The 21250-nt window shown below is 39.4% G+C and overlaps 2 protein-coding genes across 10 annotated transcripts in view; one reads left to right on the forward strand and one right to left on the reverse strand.

Annotated features, from left to right (window-relative positions):
* myo9aa (myosin IXAa) overlaps positions 1-5615 on the reverse strand; it is a 184684-nt gene extending 179069 nt beyond the window's left edge. For 3 of the 6 annotated variants that reach the window (XM_057834108.1, XM_057834101.1, XM_057834094.1), the window contains exon 1: positions 5316-5615. The gene's annotated coding sequence lies outside the window, so the exon portion shown is untranslated. The remainder of the gene's footprint in view (positions 1-5315) is intronic. The other 3 variants (XM_057834116.1, XM_057834123.1, XM_057834140.1) reach the window with 2 other exon arrangements.
* On the forward strand, positions 493-8965 carry senp8 (SUMO peptidase family member, NEDD8 specific). 4 transcript variants are annotated; one of them, XM_057834158.1, is made up of 2 exons: positions 493-560; positions 7796-8965. In XM_057834158.1, coding segments are annotated over exons 1-2 (624 nt in total). In that variant the 5' UTR covers positions 493-558; the 3' UTR covers positions 8418-8965. The 4 variants fall into 4 exon arrangements, with proteins under 4 accessions (XP_057690141.1, XP_057690159.1, XP_057690149.1 ...); XM_057834176.1 differs by having other exon boundaries at positions 554-630; XM_057834166.1 differs by lacking the exon at positions 493-560 and adding an exon at positions 6176-6299.
* Positions 8966-21250: the final 12285 nt, after the last annotated feature.

Genomic DNA, 21250 nt, shown 5'->3' on the forward strand with positions numbered 1-21250 from the left:
AGACTCCAGTTAACCCAAGACCCTAATGATCAGCAGTGTACAGTAGATGATGGATGGAATAGGCACAAAAAGCACATCAAACTACATTTCATAAAGTACATTTACACCAAGTAAGTCAAAAGCAGTATTGTTACATTTGTGGACAGTATTTAAATTGAGAACACTTGTAACTGGTCTTTCAGCAGAATTATTTGAAGCATACAAATACATGAAAGAGGTCTGGGGGAAAAAATATGTACTTATGAATTTTATTTCATGAGTGGACAGAAGGTAAAATTCACATTTTTAAAACCTCAAGCTCCAAAATAAATAAATAATTTGAGTCACACCTATAGTTTATAGTTGCAACCTGCAAACAATTTTTACAAGCACATTGAACACATAGAATAATGCACTAAAAGGGGGGTTGGGCTTTGACTTGTCTAACAGTTATTCACTTTAAAGGTAGACACTCAAAACTGAAATAAGCCTTACCCTCTGTGACATCACAAAGAGAGCGCCTATGTGACATATGAAGGCACACACACACGAAAGGAAACACAAGATCATGAGCCATTTATGTGAGTTATGTGTGAATTGATTATTATGTGAATTTAACCAGTTTAAATCAAGCAACAACTTTGATCGCAAGTATGTTTTAGTCAACAATTTAAACTCACAATTTAACTACCAAAGTTTGCTTCTTGAAATGCTGTTTTGTTGTAGTTTAGTTTTAAAGTAAAGTGACATGATTTAAACACGTTTGGACGGACAAGGTCTGAAGCAAAAACCCAAAAGTAGTGCTTTGTTGTTACTTTTTTATGTGGTGGAATCTGCATGCACACGAAAATTCAAAACTGCATGACACTTAATTTGTGGATGTAGTATGCATGCCCAGTGTGTAGGTGTGGGCACCACCGAAACTTCTGTTTTGCGCGTAACGTCTTCCCGGAGTATCCCGCGGGCTCTTGTCAGATTGAGCAGAATCACGCTAAATTTGGGCTTTTTTCAAAGACTGGTGAGCAAAAAATACACTGGATGGCTTGATATACAGTAAATTTGGACTACATTTGACAAAATTATATCTTGGAAGGGAGGTTGTAACTTAGGCTGATTTTCATTGAACTGGGTGAGTTTTACGGTGTGACTTCGCTGGTAACAGTCTGTCCAATCTGGAAACCCTAGAGACCCTAAGTTATGCGTTTTCAACCATTTAAACCCCGATGACAGGGTGGAATGTTGTCAAGTCACTCTGGAAGGAGTTTTGAAATTTCTGCCTTTTCAGCCCCCCAAAATGCCATTTCCACCAAAACGGTATGGACAACTGGGAATTTTTTTGTTTTTTTTTTTGTTTGCTACCGTGGTCGTATAAAAGGCCCCTTAACTGGTTGACTTGTTTGTTATTCATTCATTTATTACCTAAAACAATAAATAAGGACCAATTTATAGAAATTGGAGTTTTAAAATTTGATCCAATCAGATTCTTTTATTATAATTTGCTGATACCGATCAATACCAATGTTTTTAGGCCGATAAAAATAATGCAACCAGAATTACTTATATATTCTGGTTTGCAAAGTGAAATGTATTGCAACAAACTATCTGCCAACCAGGTTATACAAATATATTGAATATATAAATCCCAAATTGTGTTTACTCAAAAGCTATAATACAAGCGAAATAACAGTCAAAATAACAAGGAAAAAAAAAATACTTCAAAATGCTAGTGCTAATTTTGTCAGATGACTCCGCTGTAAATGATGAATATTTTTTTTATTAAAGTGAAATGCTCTGTTTAGCAATGTTACACGATGCTCTTTTACCATCATTAAAAGTGTGACGGTGCTGAAAGTACATGTGAATACTAGTTCGGATCAAATATTGTGATCAAATCCAATAGATGAAATACCCGTATCAATGATCAGGCTATTTACCTGGTGTTTCTAGGCCGACTACACCTGAATTTTTGACAGTACAGATGTCAAACTCATCAATGGCGGAAGCACTGCTGTTAAACAATTAGATGTTCTACCTATTCAATAATAGAACAAAATAATTCCAGTCATGTATATTACATAATCAAAACAAGCGATGGTGCGCTTTCAAGGCATAGTGAAGTGGTGCTGCTGATATCACAAACACACAGATGCGAGCTGATGTGATAAACTAGGGTAGTCTTTACAAATAGCAGACAAATCCTGCAGCGTGTCGGATGTCGACAGTGACCAGTTGTTGGAATCTCCACCCCGGTTCCCTCTCATACTACAGCAGCTGTGTCTTCTCAGACCTCACATTCCCACAGGACAGGCCCACTTTACTCTCATCACCTGTGCACAGCCCAGGGCCAGACAAGCTCCTTAGGACTGCTACTTAAATAGGTTATTCTCTTCAAACCCTTACTTAACAAGAGAGCTTGTCTGAAGCAGGAATGCACTTTTCCAGAATGAAAACCCAAACCTAAACGCAGAAAGGCACCAAGGTAACGCATTGGCTGCCATTGATGTAGGCTTGCCACCCGTCCCTTGAAATACGGAATCGTTCCGTAATTAGGAATTAAAAGTTGTGTTCCGTATTTGTTCAATACGAAACGCAGTTTATTCCGTATTTCACAATTGTCCCATGGGGCGACCCCGCGCGACCCGTGGCTCCGGTAGCGGGGAGTGGCGGGCGGCGGTGCGCCCACCCCATGCACGTCTGTCACACACACACACACACACAAACACACACACACACACACACACACACACACACACAAACACCTCCTGCGCTCATGAGTGACCACTGAGCCAACAATAATGAACAAAAAGGGCAGGAGATATTAAAGACAGCAAGATAGTTCTGCCTGCCCGCTGCTGTCTGCCCTGTACTGCGTTCCACTTCCGGGTTCGTTGCCTAGTTACCTCACTCGCTCTGTTCAGCGCACCGCCCTGCGAGTTTTCAAAACAAAAATGTCTTCTTCAGCAGCAGAAGCTCAGGACACCCCACCTCATCCTCAAAAGGGGAAACGTCTCCAAAAAATACAGTGGAGTGGGAAGAGGGGAACCCGTGGCTCGATAGAGTCACTGATGATGATTATAAAGCGAACTGCAAGGCAGGCAGGAAAGTTTTTGCAGCGTCTCACGGAAGTGTAAAACAGCATGCTGCAGGGGACCTCCACAAACGGAATACGGGACCTCCAAAAACGGAATACAAGATCCCAGAGGAGCCTTCGTCACAATTATTTGTACCCGAAACATCCCCTGAGCTTGATTTGGTATGTTATTATGCTCTTGTATATGGATAACATATAGGCTATATTTATATTTACCTTCATACATCTTGCATTGATAGGAGCATAGCCTATGCTCCTATCAACATGCATTTATTATCAATCAATATGGAATGAATTTATGTACCCATAACGAACATCATATTTTGTTACGCTAACTAATGCTCCTCATTTGGAATCATTCCTAATAGATTAACAGCAAATAAACACTGAATAAATGGTCCTACTGCGGATATATATTATCTATTGATTGATTGATAGTGAATTTGACATCATCCCACTCCTACCCTTTAAATTACTGCAGCTGAGGTGACACAGGTATACCACACAGTAAAACGTAGCCAGCCAGAGCTACAATAGTGCTGACTGTGGACACAGGCTCAATCAGAAGATTTTTATGTGATTCCAAAATGGTGGAGAAAATGACTTTGGGGAGAACAAAGCAAGAGGCACTGTTGAAACAAGTCCTGGGTCCAAAGGCAGTGGTGGGTGATGTGCTCAAGATCTTAACGTCACCCATCCTATTCTCCATACAGACCGATGCCTCGAATAAATTGAGCAGGAAGATGCTTCCCCTTGCTGTCCAGTACTCCAGTCCAGAGTCTGGCCTCACCAAAAAAATGCTGGACTTCATAGATAATGCAGACAAGTCAGCTGCTGGAATTGTAGCTCTCCTAAGACATTCCTTTAAGAAATTTCGCTTGACAATGGATCACGTGACCGCATTCAGTGCCGACTACACAAATGTTAATTACGATATTCACGACTTCGTTTTTATTAACCTGCAGAAAAAAGAAGAAAAAAAAACAATCTGCTGCAAGGAAACTGCAATGCCCACATAGTGCACAATACAGTTTTCTCATCTAAAAATAGATAAATTTTTATGCATTTTAGGAGTTTTGGGGATGCCCCTTTTTTCGCCCGTAAGGCTTTGGGCGCGAGGGGGGCGTCCCTTATTTCTATTTCTGAAAGGTGGCAACCCTACATTGATGGTGACAGATTAACCAGAGTAGCTTTAAAAATTCAGCTCTTTTAACATTGACCACACAGTCACTTTGTCAAATTACCACATGTAACACTGGAATGAAGGAAACAGATCAACAACATTATAATGTCAAAAATGGCTTGGACAGTCAATAGCACGGAAACATGATAATTCAATGCCAACTATCCCAATTCAAATCAATTTGAGGTCTACTGCTGTCAATGGCAGTGAATGAGTTAAGAGACAGGTCTGGCCATAGTGACCATACAAGATTTGCATAATCCCTGTAGTAGAAACTATACATTGGTGCCTTACAAGTCTGCCTCACACATTGAGGTTTGAGCTTCCAATCTCTTGGGCTGTTTACTATTTGGAGTTTGGCATACACTCTCTATATTATTCCCCAGGTGTCCACATTCCAAATACATTTTTGGTTAACTGAAATCTGAATTGCTCATAGGTGTGAATCTGTTAATCTCTGACTGGTTAGTGGTCCGAATGTGCCCTGCATTCATCTGGCATCCAGCCTCTGGCTCAGAAATCAGCCGAGACAGGGCCAAGGTCATCTGCCACCCTAATGAGGTCAAACACTATAGAAAATGGATGGGCAGGGCAATCCCTGTTCAGTTGTTGTTCTTCCGCCATGTGAAAAGATTTCACAGCTCCATGTAGAGGTCATTTTCACACATCACATAAGAAACATGCATCAGCAGCTTTTTGCACCTCAGAGCAACTCAGACACTTTGCAATCCAGTTCCTTCACTGACCTGCACTAAAATATTACGTGTACAAGAGTCCACATACCAGATTTAGCACGCCGGTTCACACAACTCACTTAAATGACTGACACGCGTACAAGGCAAGTCAAGTCTGTGAGCAACAAGCACTTGAAAAACTCGCATGAACGTCCACAAAACGCACCGTGGGTTCATCTTGTCATGTCAGCGAGCCCACACACATACACACATTTAAGGCTCAGCAACTATCGCGCGATGGAGTGCGCAAAGAAGCGCATAAACCGCACAAACAAAAAGTCAACGGACGAGCTCTGTACAAGTCAAGCGTAAATTAAAAAGCTCTTACCTCCAAACGAGGACGCCGAAAGTCAAAAATACCAACTGATGTTCGAATCTGGAGCTTCTCTCACTCCTTCGTCACCACCACTGAACTTTTATGTATTTCCCTGCATTTTCACGCCATTCCAATGTTTTATCCCGACAGTGTCACTCCGAATAAATCCGTAGGTCAACTCTGTGAGTTGGGCATTATTTATCTGCGCGTGGCAGCTTCTCGGTGCGATTGAGCGCCGCTCGTGACTGACTTTGCCGCTGTGCTTGAGACCTCCCAACTCTTTTCTGGCCAGCTAATCAGCGCGGCCCCGTTTACAAGCGCGCTCACGCGGTCGAGCGACACAACAGGAAGCCGAAGCAAGACGGCGACGGGCTTCGAACCATAGACATCATATCTATAAAACTTGATGTAACATGCGCTCTATAAGCCAAGGAGGAGCAGCGTCGTCACTTGTCAACCATTTTGCGTCGGAGAAAGTCTTGAAACAAATTTTGCAACCGATTTTCAAACGCTTGGTGTTTTTCATCAACTTTAGAGATATAGTAATTATTCTACATATTTACAAATATAACATTTTCAACATACATTCTGAATCTTAGTTACGTTAATATGGTTTCTTTCAAACCAAGCCGTTCGCGAATCCGTTAGGACTCTTTTTTTAGTGGAGAAACTTAATATACTCCGATGCAAGATGGCCGCCAGTTACTTACGCTGCAGACTCCGCCTTTGGACATCTCACCATCTATGCTTAAAAACGCCTCATTTTTTCCTTTTTTACCAAATATAAAAGATATCATTGTATGATTCCTCTTGTGGCTAATTTAAAATAAATTAATTCTAAACTTTGATTATCTTTCCCCTTTTTTATCAACACGTTGGCTCCTCCCACTGTCGCAAACTGAGACGGTTTACTACTCAAGAATTTACGGCAACCGTGGCAAGAAGGAATGAGGTTACACTTTCTTCAGCCGTTTCACTTGAGTGTCTCTTTTCCAGGTACTGACAGGGCCATAATCAGACTTCTTTGAGCCGAATTGAACATGTTTAATGAGCGACGTGAGGTATATGCGTCTAGATGAGTTTTTACGGTATTTGTGACGTTGAGAAATCTTATTAGTTAGCTCATGCTAACGCAGCAGCTCTGTCCTATGCTATGATTCATAGGACATTCTGCTGAATCATAGGATATGATTCAGTAATTTCCTACTTCACAAGTACCATTTTAAGACACAGATTATTCAGGAAACGCCCCCCCCCCCCTTCGCACACACATACACACACGCGCGATTGAAGGCGCTTCATAAACGTGCTGTTTCCACATCTAAGTTATTTAATGTTCTGTTTTTTCCTGTTGTGTCTGCAGTAGATCAAAAATGTAAATGACAAGCTGTTCTCTAATTCCCTTACCAGGTTAAATAAATGCTAAGTGTGGGACTCCTAAAAAAAATCCAATGAACCCCTAATAGGGCCAGTGACAATTGTTGGTTATGTATTTTGGGTCGCGTATGCCTCACTCTTAACATTTGATATAAGCATGTAATCTACATGACTCTAATGAATATACGGTATATTGATAAAATGTTATTAAAAATAAATACAATAAAAACTAATCAAAACAAATACACTCTGGTTATGGTGCCCAATAACACTCTAAAGTTGAGTTAAAAAAATATATATATTTAACTAATTATCTGCCATTGACAACGACAGACATCCAATTCATTCAAACTGGGGGAATTGTCAATGCTCATCTTTCAGTGCCACTAATGGTGCTAGACTTCCAATCCATTTTGACTGGGAGGCAGCCCCTTAACGTCTCGTATGCGCAAAAAATTTGAAATTGACCTGCGGTGGGAACGTAGCCACGAGCCAAAGAGGCTTTGTAATTATTGATTAATCACTTTTTATTCACGGAAGAATATTTGTCTCCAAAAACTGCATAAAAATAAATAAAACAATTTTAGTGGATGAATACACAGGCATAATTATGATTAACTCTGGAAAAATCCACAAAATCACTTGTTCGAAACATCCCCGCAACTTCATGGGCAAATAATGCAAAGACTAGCACAAAATATGTTTTTTCATATGTTATCTCTTTTAAATGAAATGTTCTTATTCATCGGCTATTTTTTTATTTCGGTAACGGTTAGCCAATCTAACGTGCGCCAATTTATTCGATGTACTGGAAAATGCTACATTGGCAAACTTTCTAAGTTGTTAAAAGGTTCAGTGTTTGCAATGCAACCTGCGATTAAAATGTGTTCATTTTTAAAACTTGTCAATTATGTAAACATTGAAGGACAAATATCCCCAATGTAAAATTAGACAATACTTAAAACCGTAGGTTAGTAAATGGTCGTCTTCAAATGTTCAGCATTTAATTTACAGTTATGAAAAGGAAAAACAATACATCAGTCATAATATAATTAAATTGTTGGACATTCCAAAAAGTTAACAATATTTGACTGAAATTGTTTATGTTTGTGAAGGATGGACCCTGTCGTGCTAAGCTACCAAGACAGCCTGCTCCGACGCTCTGACGTGTCCCTCCTCAAAGGACCCCACTGGCTTAATGATCAAATCATCGGATTTGCTTTTGAGTACTTTGCCAGCGAGCGCTTCCGAGTACTAGGGGAGAGCGTCATTTTCGTCAGCCCAGAGGTCACACAGTTTATCAAGTGTGCCTCCTGCCCAGAGGAGTTGGCCATGTTTCTTGACCCTCTGGAGCTGGCCTCACGTCGTTGGGTTTTCCTTGCCGTCAATGACAATTCTGACCAGAGTGCCGGTGGGTCGCACTGGAGCCTTCTGGTATATCATCACAAGTCCAACCACTTTTCTCACTACGACTCTCAACATGGTAGCAACTCTCCGCATGCCCAACGTATTGCTAGCAAATTAGAACCCGTTTTGGGTGCAAAGAATAAGGCCACGTTTGTGGAAGAACCCTGTCCTAAACAACAGAACAGCTATGACTGCGGCATGTATGTCATTTGTATAGCTGAGGCATTGTGTGAGGACCCACAACTGGCTCTGCAAACTCTCACTCCAGACTTTATTAAACATAAGAGATCAGAATGGTTTTTATTGATCCAGAATCTTGCACAGAAGTAGCGATGGTGTGCTTTTCATTTTTAACAACACTCAATTGTTAGGAGAACTCTATGTGCACAAGTGCACAATACATGTAAGTTTTATTTATTCTATTTTAACAATGTTATCCACACATGTATCCTCTGCTGGAGCCACATATGCATTCAAGTATGGTTCAACAAACCTTATTTCAATTTACAGACCATCTGTAATGGAAGAAAGTGACAATATTGTGACTCTTTTATGATTCATTCAACCATTGCTGTCATGTTTATTGCTAATGTAAGCGCAGCATCACATGAAATGTCAACAAGAACACCAACATGCCCATAAAAGGCAAGTAGTCTCTTATACATATTAAGTGAGGATGGAGTCAACGTAATTTATCACTTTGCTCCATTTTGAAGTTTGGTTAACACATGTTAATGGTAGTTTCCAGATGGACAGAATTGATGGAATGTAAATTTGGCTCCATAACACTATTTTTGGCTTTCATCATACTGTGAATTGTATTTGAAAGGTGAACTCATCAGCATTGTTGGCTTTGAATGATGTACTTTATTTAATAAATTTTAAAGTTACCTTTGTCATTGTATTGGGTCAGATAGATTCACACGATTTCAATACACATAAATTTGATTCAAGCACCATTGACTCACGCTATTTGAGCCACTCCAGAGCCTTGCAACTAACACACATAATTTGTTGAAAGCAACTCCACAAACTAAATAAATCCCTGCTAACTTGAAAATTAAGCCTAATGACAAAAATTCTTAACTTCCCCTTTAACTTCTCCCAGAAGGCTACCTAAATATTCTCTAATTTACTGAGATATGTTTACTCCTCAAATCCTTCTTGAAATTAACATACATCCTCTTAAATATCAATATCAGAAATTCATTGACTTTGTCAATCATCAATAAATGAAGGCTGTATACTACAGTTTGAGAATCACTGTCCTACACAATACTTTATGGCTGCGTCCTGACCTCAGGTTTTAATTCACAAATCCATTTTTTTTTTTGTCTGGCAGTTCAGACCGCTGTTTTCATTTTCACGCATCGACAACATGCTTTGACCAAAAGAGACCCGCATGCGTTAATAATAACACATAAGGTCACAAGCAGCCACAGTTGAAGAGGCCAACAGCCAGGTTTATCACCCTGCATATTATCCAGCTCGTTGCAAAAACGGACACATTATCAGTCCATGAACACTTTGCTGATTGAAGTCTTCAGGGCATTTAAAGCCAGGTTCTTCGTTTTTCACTCTTAACCAGCTCACAAGTAATACTTGTAATACTAAGCCTCCGGTCAGAAAAACGAAGTCAAACCAGCCACAACGGGATCCTCAAAGTCTGCTTTGAATTGTTTCTTCCTCCAGAATACTTATGAACTATAACACTTCACTGTCCCTCCTGCTATTTCACCTGCTGCTAACCAATACAAATTTACATCATCGTCACATAAACTCTGATTTTGGGTCAGTGGGCTGTTCAGACCACAGTCACATTCCAAAACACTGAACCCATGTGAGATTTTGCCTGGATCAGATTTGAAAACATCAGATTACATTTGGCCAGGCCTGTTCAGACTCATGAAACAATCTAACCAGAGTCAGTTATAGGCAAAAAGATCTAATTGGGTTCACTTCAAGCTGTGGTCTATGTCAGTGTTTTTCGACCTTTTCTGAGTCACGGCACGTTTATACATTGGAAAAAATCTCGCGGCACACCACAAACCAAAAGTGTTCCAAAGTTAGTTTCTGCACAGTACATTTAATTATTTGAAAAATTACAATATGTATACTTACTCAGTGTGAAACTTGATCTGACTTGTGTTTCGGGTCTTTTGCGAGACCCGAAACACCCAATGAATCCTGGATACATCACTGATGATGTGTTCCAGTGCATCCAGGAGATGTATCTTTCAAGTTTCAAGCAAATTATTTGAAAAATTATCAATATGTATACTTACTTAGTGTGAAACTTGATCTGACTTGCTTTGATGAACACAAAGCCGATATCCTGGCAGGAATTGAAGAAAGTCACACTTGAAGCTCTTCTTCAACAGCTCTCGGTCTATCTCTGTTTTAATTTTTTATAGCAGTTAGGCTTGAAAAACTCAGAATTATCAGATAGGAGGACTTTAGCAATGTCTTTAACTGCATCAAGTCTGAGTATGTTGCTGACAAGTTTACCGTTTACCTTTGTAGCTTTTCTCAAAAAAGTTGCCCGTTTTTCTGTTCTCACAAAGGCGAACAAAATAGTCCATCGACTTATTTTGAAGCGACGGGTGTTTCGTTTGGAGATGATGTTTAAGCTTGCTTGGCACCATGGCGCTGTTGGATAGCTGCTTGTGTCGTGTTCAAAAACTGCCAGATTTCTAGCCATCAGCCACCTTGCTGTCCTCAACAATGTGTTACATTAAAACACAGAGTCGTCAAATATGGATAAAATGGAAAGGAGACTTTCATGTATATTGACACTTGACGAGTCTAATCAAATCATGTACAGTAGACATGCTGGGGTCCACGGTGTCAAGGACATGCAAGGTGGCTGATTGCTAGAAATCCGAGCAGTTCTTGAAGATGACACGAGCAATACCTCGCTGATCTGCACATGACCAAAACCTTATAGTACCTACTCCTTCCTTACTTCTGCAACTCCGCCTCACAACGTTAAAAAAAAAAAAAAAAAAAGCGATATTGGATAATTTTTCACGATATCGGATAATTTCTCCCGGCACACCAGACGATCCCTCGCGGCACACTGGTTGAAAAATACCGGTCTATGTTACGTATAAGGCTCTTGCCATGATGAAAGAGAAGCATTACAAACAATTTCATACTTAGTTTGGGTGAACCAGCCTTGCCTTGCCATATGACTTCCATTCCAGCGCCCTGAAACCCCCTGAATTTTGTTGCCACATATCCACAAAGGTAACAGTCAGACTCATCCCATATCTTAGCGATTTAACATCTTAGTGGCGAGTATTGTTCAATGTGTTAAAGTACGGAACACATATGTTGAATGACGTGAAAGATGAGCTGACTAGTTGCAAAACACACCCAGTGTATTTTTACAACTCACCTTTATTATACGCGCAATCATAAACCTCACCACTAACCTGTAAGCCCTAATGATAGTGTATCACAACTTTTGTATGTATTTCTGTCTGATGTAGCACATCAGCTTGGCGCCAATTACCAAGTAGTTGTCTTGGTAGCATTCACTTGGCTGCACAGCTCATACTAAACACATGTTGTCATTCGTTTATTTTGATTATGTAAATGGCACAGTTGTATGCATGTTTTTATCACATAACTGTGACCTGCCTGCTATGGATATTGTTCATTAGTTTACAATATATTGACATTGACAACAGAAGCATTCATTACCAGTCATGTGTGGTATCTGAACAGCATTATTAGGCAATTACTGTTTTATCAAGTTACTTGTTTTGCCAGACTAAAATGTTGTCTTCACTCGTGCTGCACTGATACCGGCACGAAAATGACATCATCAGTATTGGCGAGGACTAAACTATAACGTGCCTATGCTGTGGTGTATGTACTTTTCAAGATTCAGGTTCAAACCGCTGGTTGCCCAACCAAAGAAGATCGCCAGCTATGCACGCCGACGTAAAAAAAAGGAGCACTTTTTGTTGTCACCCTTGCCAAGATGATGATAGATGTCCAGTCGTGTGGCGTCTAATCATCCTTCTGCGGTGAATTTAGATGAGTTTGTCATTTGAGCAGTAGTACAATCCATTTGAAGCGGGTCGTTCATTCGCTGCCAACCCTTCCATTTTAAAGGGAATGGACATGTGGTGCCATCAATGCCAGACAATGGGTTAAGCAGTGTCCGACCAAGCCATGATCGCACTTCTTCACAGTCAAGTGAGTATGCAGTATGTCAATATGCTATAAAATGAATTTTCAAAAGCACTGCTGTGTTCGTTAAAAATGTATGTTGCAATTTAAGTGAATCAAATTATTGTGATTATTTTTTAAAACAATACTCTAATTAAGATAAAACTATGATAGACTTTCTGTACATAGAGAGGCCTGAACGCTTTATTTTGAGGAATGTCAAACAGCAGCTCTAGGTATCTTTCTAAATATATGCAGGCAAAGTTCGTTGAAGGCTAAATTGTCAACAGGTGAGAATGTGACATTGACTGGTTGTTGCATCAGAGGGCAAATTGAGACATCGAACTGTTTCCAAGTGGTGTGCATATTTAAGACGTCTTAGGGGTTGTTTACATGGTGACGCTGCAACAATTGTGTTGCGGAATGGCTTCACCTTCAACCCTGAGTTATGCTTCTGCGTTGTGGTCACGGCGTAGCGACTACGTGTCAATGAGCATTCGATAATTCTGCGGCAAGGGAATGCGTTGCTCTGTAATTCACCACCAAGCCACTAGAGGGGGTGGCATTGTGTTTGTACGGTTTGGGGGGACTTTTGTCGACTTCCGCTAGTTTTCTTCCGGTTACACAACAATGCCAACGGAGATGTGGATCTTCATCTCAATAACATTGAACAACAAATGTTGATCATACAAATGTTGAGGCGCAGGTGGTGCAGAAGACGGTTGCGGAGGTGGTCGTTAGCACAAGAATGTTTATAAATGGCGGTTATTTTGCGCTGAACCGGAAACAACAGTCTAGCCAGGCATGACCAAAGTCCGGCCCGGGGGCCAAATGCTTACACACTAAATGCTGCTCCTCATTTACCCACTAAAAGGCAGTAGCACTCTGAGCAACATCACCCCATGTGACCCTTTACTTCCAATTTTCTAAAATGGCGACAATCAAAAAAAAAAAGTTGACTGCGACGGCCGACGCTACAAGGATAGGTGGAAATTGGACTATTTGTTCACTAAAATACACAACAACTGTGTCTGCCTAATTTGCAAAAAAGGCAGTCGCCGTTTTTAAAGAGTTCAATGTACGACAAGATTACAGGGAAGATACGCAACGAGAAATTGAAGTAACTTGAAGCAAGTTTAACTTCACAACAGCAGTATTTTGCAAGAGCCCGAGAGTCGAAAGAGAACACCACAAAGGCTAGTTGCGAGATTGTTGAAATTAATAATTAAAAATAATAATAAAGCAAATTTAGCACTCAGAATGGCTTGCTACAATTTGCTTAAATATATTGTTCTACGTAAGGACGTCAGCCAAGGTCGGCCCCCCACATTTTTACCACATCAAATCTGGCCCCCTTTGCAAAAAGTTTGGACACCCCTGGTCTAAGTGGACCAGTCACAGTCCATTTGCGTCACGTCACCACGCGTTGACGTGACGCGTAGTCAGAATTTTGTTTAGCTGCACGTCAGGCTATGGCGGAGGGTCTTAAATCGGGTCTGCCTTGGCAGCGTAGGTCTGCCGCAGAAACACGGTGATGGCGAAAACATAAGGCGAAGACGCAAACTTTTGATCTCTTCCTCCAAAGCGGAACGTTTCGATTGTGGGGATTGCTCAGCAACCACATGAATGGAACGCTCTTGCTCCGATAACGTCAGCACTTGCACACGTCACATTGGGCAGGTGCACTCGCTGCTAGTAAACATAAAAAAAAGCAAACGTGGTGGAACGTTGGCTTTAATTTACTGTTTTTATAACACTTTTAAAAGAAAAAGACGCGTAGACGCCATTGCTTCGAGTGGGCGTGTATATTGCCTCTAGGGCCGGCATGAATACTAAATCGTTTTCACGTGGAATTGTGACATCATCCAAATGGAGACGGAACCAAGATGAAACCATGTGAATGCAAATATGAAATGTATCGTCATTTTGGAGCATCACCATATAAATGCCCCCCAGCCTGCGTTCAGTCCACAGGCATACAGTATCTGATTCCAATCGGATTCCTTCTCAAATGTGATTTTTAGAGCAGACTGTTCACACTATTTTTAGCAAGGGTCTGACTCAGATCTGGGCCTGTTCAGAATGGACCACATTATTGAAACACCTGACAAGTTGCTGTGGCAATAAAGGTGTCACAGACAGTCAAAACCCATCTGAGATGTTCAGACTGAGAAGCATCTTGTCCATCATATCTGATATGAAACTACCTCCCGTATGTGGTTTCAATCTGTCTCTCAAAAATTTGATTTCTGTGTCTTGTGACTGTTCAGACAATAAAAAAAAAGCTATCCAGTTTCAACCTGGATGTGCTAAAAAATTGATTTTGGCTTCCAGTCTAAACAATGCCTAAGTAGATTACCCCCACATAAAAAGCATATTTCGAGAATAAAAAGCAGAGATAAGAATCTGTTTTTACAAGCCATCACTGAAATGTTGAAGTACCAGCCAGGCTTGTCCCTTCCACTTGCCCAAGTTGTTATGTAGGTCAATTGGAGAGTCGAACCAGAACGCATCTTCAACTAATAATAGAAAATATTGTATTCATTAGCTCGAATTCAAAACAAGAACACTTCATGCAACCATTTTGAGTTTGCTGCTATTTTCTCACTACATGAGTAGTAGGTCGTTTTTTTTAACCTGTCAAGAAACAGCTGATTTCATCAAAATGGAAATGTCATGAACACTTCATTTTTTCCCACTTGTCAGGTAACACATACACTGTAAGGCTGAATGCCCTGAAAATCATGCAATTTGAGATCAAACCAAAATCTGAATGGGGCTTGGAGAATTTTCTTATGTTAAGCAAAAACTTATTTTGTTTTGTTACCGCAGACCTCTGTTTACTGGCAAAGAGAAAGAATTTTAATGATAACCAAGTATCAAATCTTCAATGTGAGTGCTGTCTGAACACTTATGTCGCCCTTGTCCAAACTAGAGTGTTCCCCAGTCAATCACTTAGCACATTCTAAACCTTTCAATATAGCGTCCTCATTATTTTCCATGCAGCTATATTTATGTCCAAGGCAAAAAGATGTCACGCAGTAACATAAGTAGTATATTGACATGGCAGGAGACGATTGGCCTAAAAAGATCATCATACTGTTGCTGCACAACAGTCATTTATTTATACCAATCATACCCTCTCATTGTCACGAACTTGCTGCTGAAGTGATTGCGTTAGCAGATGTGTCAACCGAGCATTCTTCTAAGGTTTTCAAATGGAATTACTCTTGGATTTACTCGACCATTCGATAATGAAAAATTGCACAAGAAACCTGTTTGAGTTGTGGCGACACTTAGCTTTTATCACATCTGCCTCAAAGCCAAAAAAGGCTGTAGAAGTGTAAAGTTTGCATGTTTGCCTCTGTGCTTGTGGCTCTCTTCCACATTCCAAAAATACTGTATGCAAGAGTCACTGAAAACTGTATGCAGTGATCCCTCGCTACTTCGCGCTTCAAACTTCACGCCCCCAGTCCATCGCAGGTTTTTTTCAATTAAAAAAAGACAAAAAACAAACAAACAAATGAGCTGTCCATAACCGATCGCGAAGTCTCATTCTCGCTCCCTCCCTCCCTCGCTCTCCTCTGCTCTTTGTTGGTCAGGCAGTTAGTGCACTGGAGTTGCTCATTAAAGTTAACAATGATTGACAAACAATGTTTGTTTGCCAGAGAAGCCAGCTTCAAAGCATCACCTTCGTCAATCATCGTTTAACTGTTAAACAGTTACTATGGCAACTCATTGTGTGTAAGTGAGCAGCTTGAGTGGATTTAAGTGGACTCACTCAATGAAGCATTTAATAAATCCAAGCATTTTTCTGCTTTATTGTTGTTTAAAAATAATTGTGTGGGACAGTAACGTGTTTAAAACTTATAATAATTATTACATTTGATTTGCTTAAAAAACATTTATTATAATACATATTTAAAAAAAAAAAAAAAAAAAAAAATATATATATATATATATATATATATATATATATATATATATATATATATTAAAAAAAGTTTTTTTTCTTAAACATTGGGGAAAAAAGTGAAAAAAAACATGCCTTGTGTATATATATGTATTTTTCCCCCCAATGCTAAATCTAAATATATTGAACACACACAAAAAAATCCCAAATAATATGAAATCAATAATACAAAGTCAAATAATAGTGTTGCACACTTACATTAATACAAATCGAAAATGTTGATTCGCTAAATTACGAAAAAAAAAAAAACTCTTTTCAAAGGTGTTAGAACCACAAATGATGCAATTAATACAACAATAAGACAACTAAGCCCCTGTTTTAGGCTGATATTAATCTGCATGAAAGCATAATATACCTCCATGGATTCCTTCTACAACAATGCATTATACAATCAATTAAAAAAAAAAAAAGAAAGAAAGAAAATATTGGGGGGGGGGGCTACTTTGCGTTTTTTCACATTGCGGCGAGTTTTGGTCCCCATTTACCACAAAAAACAAGGAATCACTGTAAGTAGGAACGGGAGTGTTAATGGTTGTTGCAGTACTTGCAACCATCAACCTGTACTACACCTCATGCCCTCAGCTGGGAATACTCCAGAACATGGAATTATAAAATGGATTTTTTTCTTTGTACTTTAAAATGCTACATTTGGAGACTGCTACTGCAAGTGTGCAGGTTTTTTTTTTTTTTTACACTTTTAAATGACTTGAATTAGTCAGTATTGGGAGTAGCACAAAAAAATTGTGAATAAAGTACAGATGGGAACAAAGCGAAACGAAAGCAGTAATTTCACACAGTTCAGTTTTCTTTATTAACAGGACTCAGTCAAAACTTAACAGTCCATAATAATGTTTAAAATTTCCAACTAATCCACTGAAGAGAAACAGACCCTAAGCACTGACTATATACTGTGGATTTTTGGTGTCATTTATCGTTTTGGCTTATGGCACTCATTTCGTAGAATGACATCCCTCTAGAGAATGGGTGTGAACAAAGATGGTGGGTTTATGGAACTATAAATATGTCCAGCTATGCAGGTTGTAACGCTTCCTTAAAGCAACAGCAAGAAAATATTGTCCTTTATGAACTATCACTTTTGCGTTTTGCTTCTGGTACATATAATTTTACTTAAAAAAACAAACAACAACAACACACAAATTGCTCCAGCGGGCCTAAAAATGGACTAAACAGGCCAATGTAGCCATCTTTGGACAATTAAACTAGCATTCCATTTAAAATAAAAAGGGGTCCAAAGGGTCCAGTAGGTGGATGGGTGTGCACGTGTGTATGTGGGGGGTTCAAAAAGCCCAATAATTACAGTAGCAGATCGTTGGATTTATACTACCATTATTTCACTATATCTTTGGTGGCAGTCACTGGGTGATACAGTACTTGAAATCACACACTCTGCCAAAATGACAAAACTCACTGCATTCATACTGTCACACAATAGAAACTAAACTAAGGCTGTCTTTACAAATGTCAGGCGATTGAACCACTGCACTCTCCGTGACTCCAAATTGAGCTATTGCCACCCACAATTCTAATCATTCAGTAAAATATATTACAGCAATAAAGAATGTGTTTTCTCAAAACATGTGCTAATCATTAGTGGGTAAAGCTATATTTTTATTATAAGCTTACATTTTGCGGCCCATGCGTACACGCACACATATACTGTACAGTGACGCTTACTGAGGCGTTGCACTGCCTTTTTGTGTAGGATTTATGGCAGCACAGGGACACGTCGTGCACTGAATGTTTGACCCTGCCGAGAGTTCATTTTGCAGTTGTTGTCATATTTTAAATTTAATTCTGCATGTCAATTATTGATGTCTGAATATTATATTTTGGTGGCTAGGGGGCTACAAGGTACATATGGACAAAAAACCATAACTCCATCATACTGTAGAGCAGGGGTCCCCAAACTACGGCCCGCGGGCCGGATACGGCCCGCAGCCACATTTGGTCCGGCCCCCTGAACAAAACAAAAAAAAAAATTGTAAAAAAAAATAAAATAATTTTTTTTTTTTTTTTTCCTCAATAGAGTTATTTATGTCCTGGCTTTTTTCTGTGAAGAACTGAGCAATGGTTATTTGGTTATTATCTATTTAATTAATACAGTATTATTATATTATATTATATTACATGATATTATATTATATTATATTATATTCAGGGGTGCACATAAGTGGTCCGCACATGCGTACTGGACGTAGACCAGTGCTTCTCAATTATTTTCTGTCACGCCCCCCCAAGGAAGACGTAAATGTTTCGCGCCCCCCCAAACTCTCTGCCGCCACTGTAAATAGTATCATTTGTCTATAAAATTACTATTATAAATATGCATCTGCCTAACATTGTGTCCTTTTTTTCTAATAAAGAAAAAAAGTAACATAGATCAACTTATAATAAAGTATAACTTTATTATAAACATTGTTTTGTTTGTAACAGAGAAGACTTGATGTGCATCAATTTGCCTGAATTAAAAAAAAAAATTCACATCCAAACTAAAAAAATACACTCAAGGTACATTTTTGACCATTTGATACAGAAAAATAAAATGTAATAAAATCAGTAAATAATACCAAATTAAAATTGATTAGAAACATTCACTCATGAGGACAATGTGCCAAAAAATTTGACCGAAAAAACAAATCTGAATAAAAGGGGGGAAAAAAGTGTCCTTGGACAGGACAGTTTTTATTTTTGCTGCTCACAGTATTTACCTCCTTTGCAATGATGTGGAGTTATTTTTCAATTAGCATGCTAACAATGCTCACTGGCTTACTGATAGAACACTGACAAAGCAGGACGATTGTTGGCAATATACGGCACGTTTTCACTGAAAAAATCAAGCGGCTTAACAATGATTGATTTGGCTTCTTGCTATCTGCTATAATTATTTTTAGACACAGTAAACAGTGGTCTTTCATCATCACCCACTGTATTAAAAGTCAAAGCTAAAAGGCAAACGGCTCGAAAAAAAGCGCATTCAGGCGGCCGAGGTAGAACCGTAGGTGAGGGCAGTCGTCGTGACGATCCCAAGCCGAAAATGGCACTTCTCGGGCGGCGACGTGAGAACCGGACAAGACAGTGGGTCGCTGCGTGAGTGAGTCCGGTCGGAAAACGGCTTTCGAAAACGGCGGTGGCACACTGCTCTTCATATCTGTTGTCTGTGTGTGCTGAGTGCTCTTCCTTAGTTCAAAAATACTGCGCGCACTCTGAAAATGAGAGCGCCACTGCCACCTACTGAGTGGATGTGCAAGTACACTTTATTCCAGTACGGCAAAAAAAAACAAAAAAAAACACATAAAACATGTTCCCCGAGGTCACATGCGCCCCCCCTGGCATTGCTCTGCACCCCCCCAGGGGGGCGCGCCCCACTATTTGAGAAGTACTGACGTAGACAAACGCGCTGGCCCTCAACGGCTTCCATACGCTTTTGCGTACCGATGGCTGACCACTCTATTTGCGGCGGACACGAGAAAATAACTTCTCAAAATGTCGATGAGGCAGGCCACACTGAGTAATTACTTCTGTGTTCCCCCACCCCCGTCAAAAGACAGACAGATGACAGAGACGTCACCGGAGCTACCGAAAAAAAGGACTTTTGCTGAAAAGTGGCTACAGGAGGTACCATGGCTAGAGGCGAATGATGCTCGCACGGAAATGCGGTACAAAATGTGCCGTGAGAATCCCAATGTCGCCGATTAGAGCAACGCATTTTATGTAGGGTCAAAGAATTTCAGCCATCCAAACTTTGAAAAGCACGAAAAAAACAGAGAGCATGTGGCAATTAAGCAAACTATCGATGTCAAACAGGACCCCACTCGCCCTATGGACATGTGGCGGAATAGGGCGGAATAAAGGTAATGAACAGCGACATGCACTGACAAACGTGTTTTTGCTCGCATTTTACAAAGCTAAACATGCACGTTCAATGAGGTCTTATGAGGAGGACATCCCACTTTTAAAAAGGCTTGGAGTTAATGTGGGTGCCGCATAATGCCCTTTATTTTGAATTGGTGCTTTTATGTTTATTTCTTTACATTTCACTTCAAAGTAATGGCAATTTTGTTGTGCCAGTTGATGTTAATCAAGCATTAACTGTTAATATAATTAATCAAAGTTAATTGGCTCTAAGTAAAGCTTGTCATAAATTTATCGCATCAGGTGGGTCGGCTCTCAAGCTCAATGAGGACCAAGTCACATCTCCAGGTCCTCCTCTGAGAACCTGGGCAAAAAAATTATGTGCACCCCTGATGATATGATATGATATGATATGATATGATATGATATGATATGATATGATATGATATGATATGATATTAAGGGCTGTCAAAGTTATCGCGTTAACGGGCGGTAATTAATTTTTTTCATTAATCACGTTAAAATATTTGACGCAATTAACGCATATGCCCGCTCAAACAGATTAAAATGACAGCAGTGTCATGTCCACTTGTTACTTGTGTTTTTTGTCTCCCTCTGCTGGTGCTTGGGTGCGACTGATTTTATGCACCATGAGCATTGTGTAATTCTTGACATCAACAATGGTGAGCTACTAGTTAATTTTTTTGATTGAAAATTTTACCAATTTCATTAAAACGAAAACATTAAGAGGGGTTTTAACATAAAATTTCTATAATTTGTACTAAAATCTATCTTTTAAGAACTACAAGTCTTTCTATCCAGGGATTGCTTTGACAGAATATTAATGTTAATGCCATCTTGTTGATTTATTGTTATAATAAAAAAATACAGTACTTATGTACAGTATGTTGAATGTATATATCCGTCTTGTGTCTTATCTTTCCATTCCAACAATAATTTACAGAAAAATAAGGCATATTTTAGAGATGTTTGAATTGCGATTAATTACGATTAATTTTTAAGCTGTGATTAACTCGCTTAAAAATTTTAATAATTTGACAGCCCTAATTATATTATATTATATTATATTATATTATACTATATTATATTATATCATTTTTATTTTATTTACTTT

Source organism: Corythoichthys intestinalis, chromosome 1, assembly GCF_030265065.1.
Source record: "Corythoichthys intestinalis isolate RoL2023-P3 chromosome 1, ASM3026506v1, whole genome shotgun sequence".
Lineage (NCBI taxonomy): Eukaryota > Metazoa > Chordata > Actinopteri > Syngnathiformes > Syngnathidae > Corythoichthys > Corythoichthys intestinalis.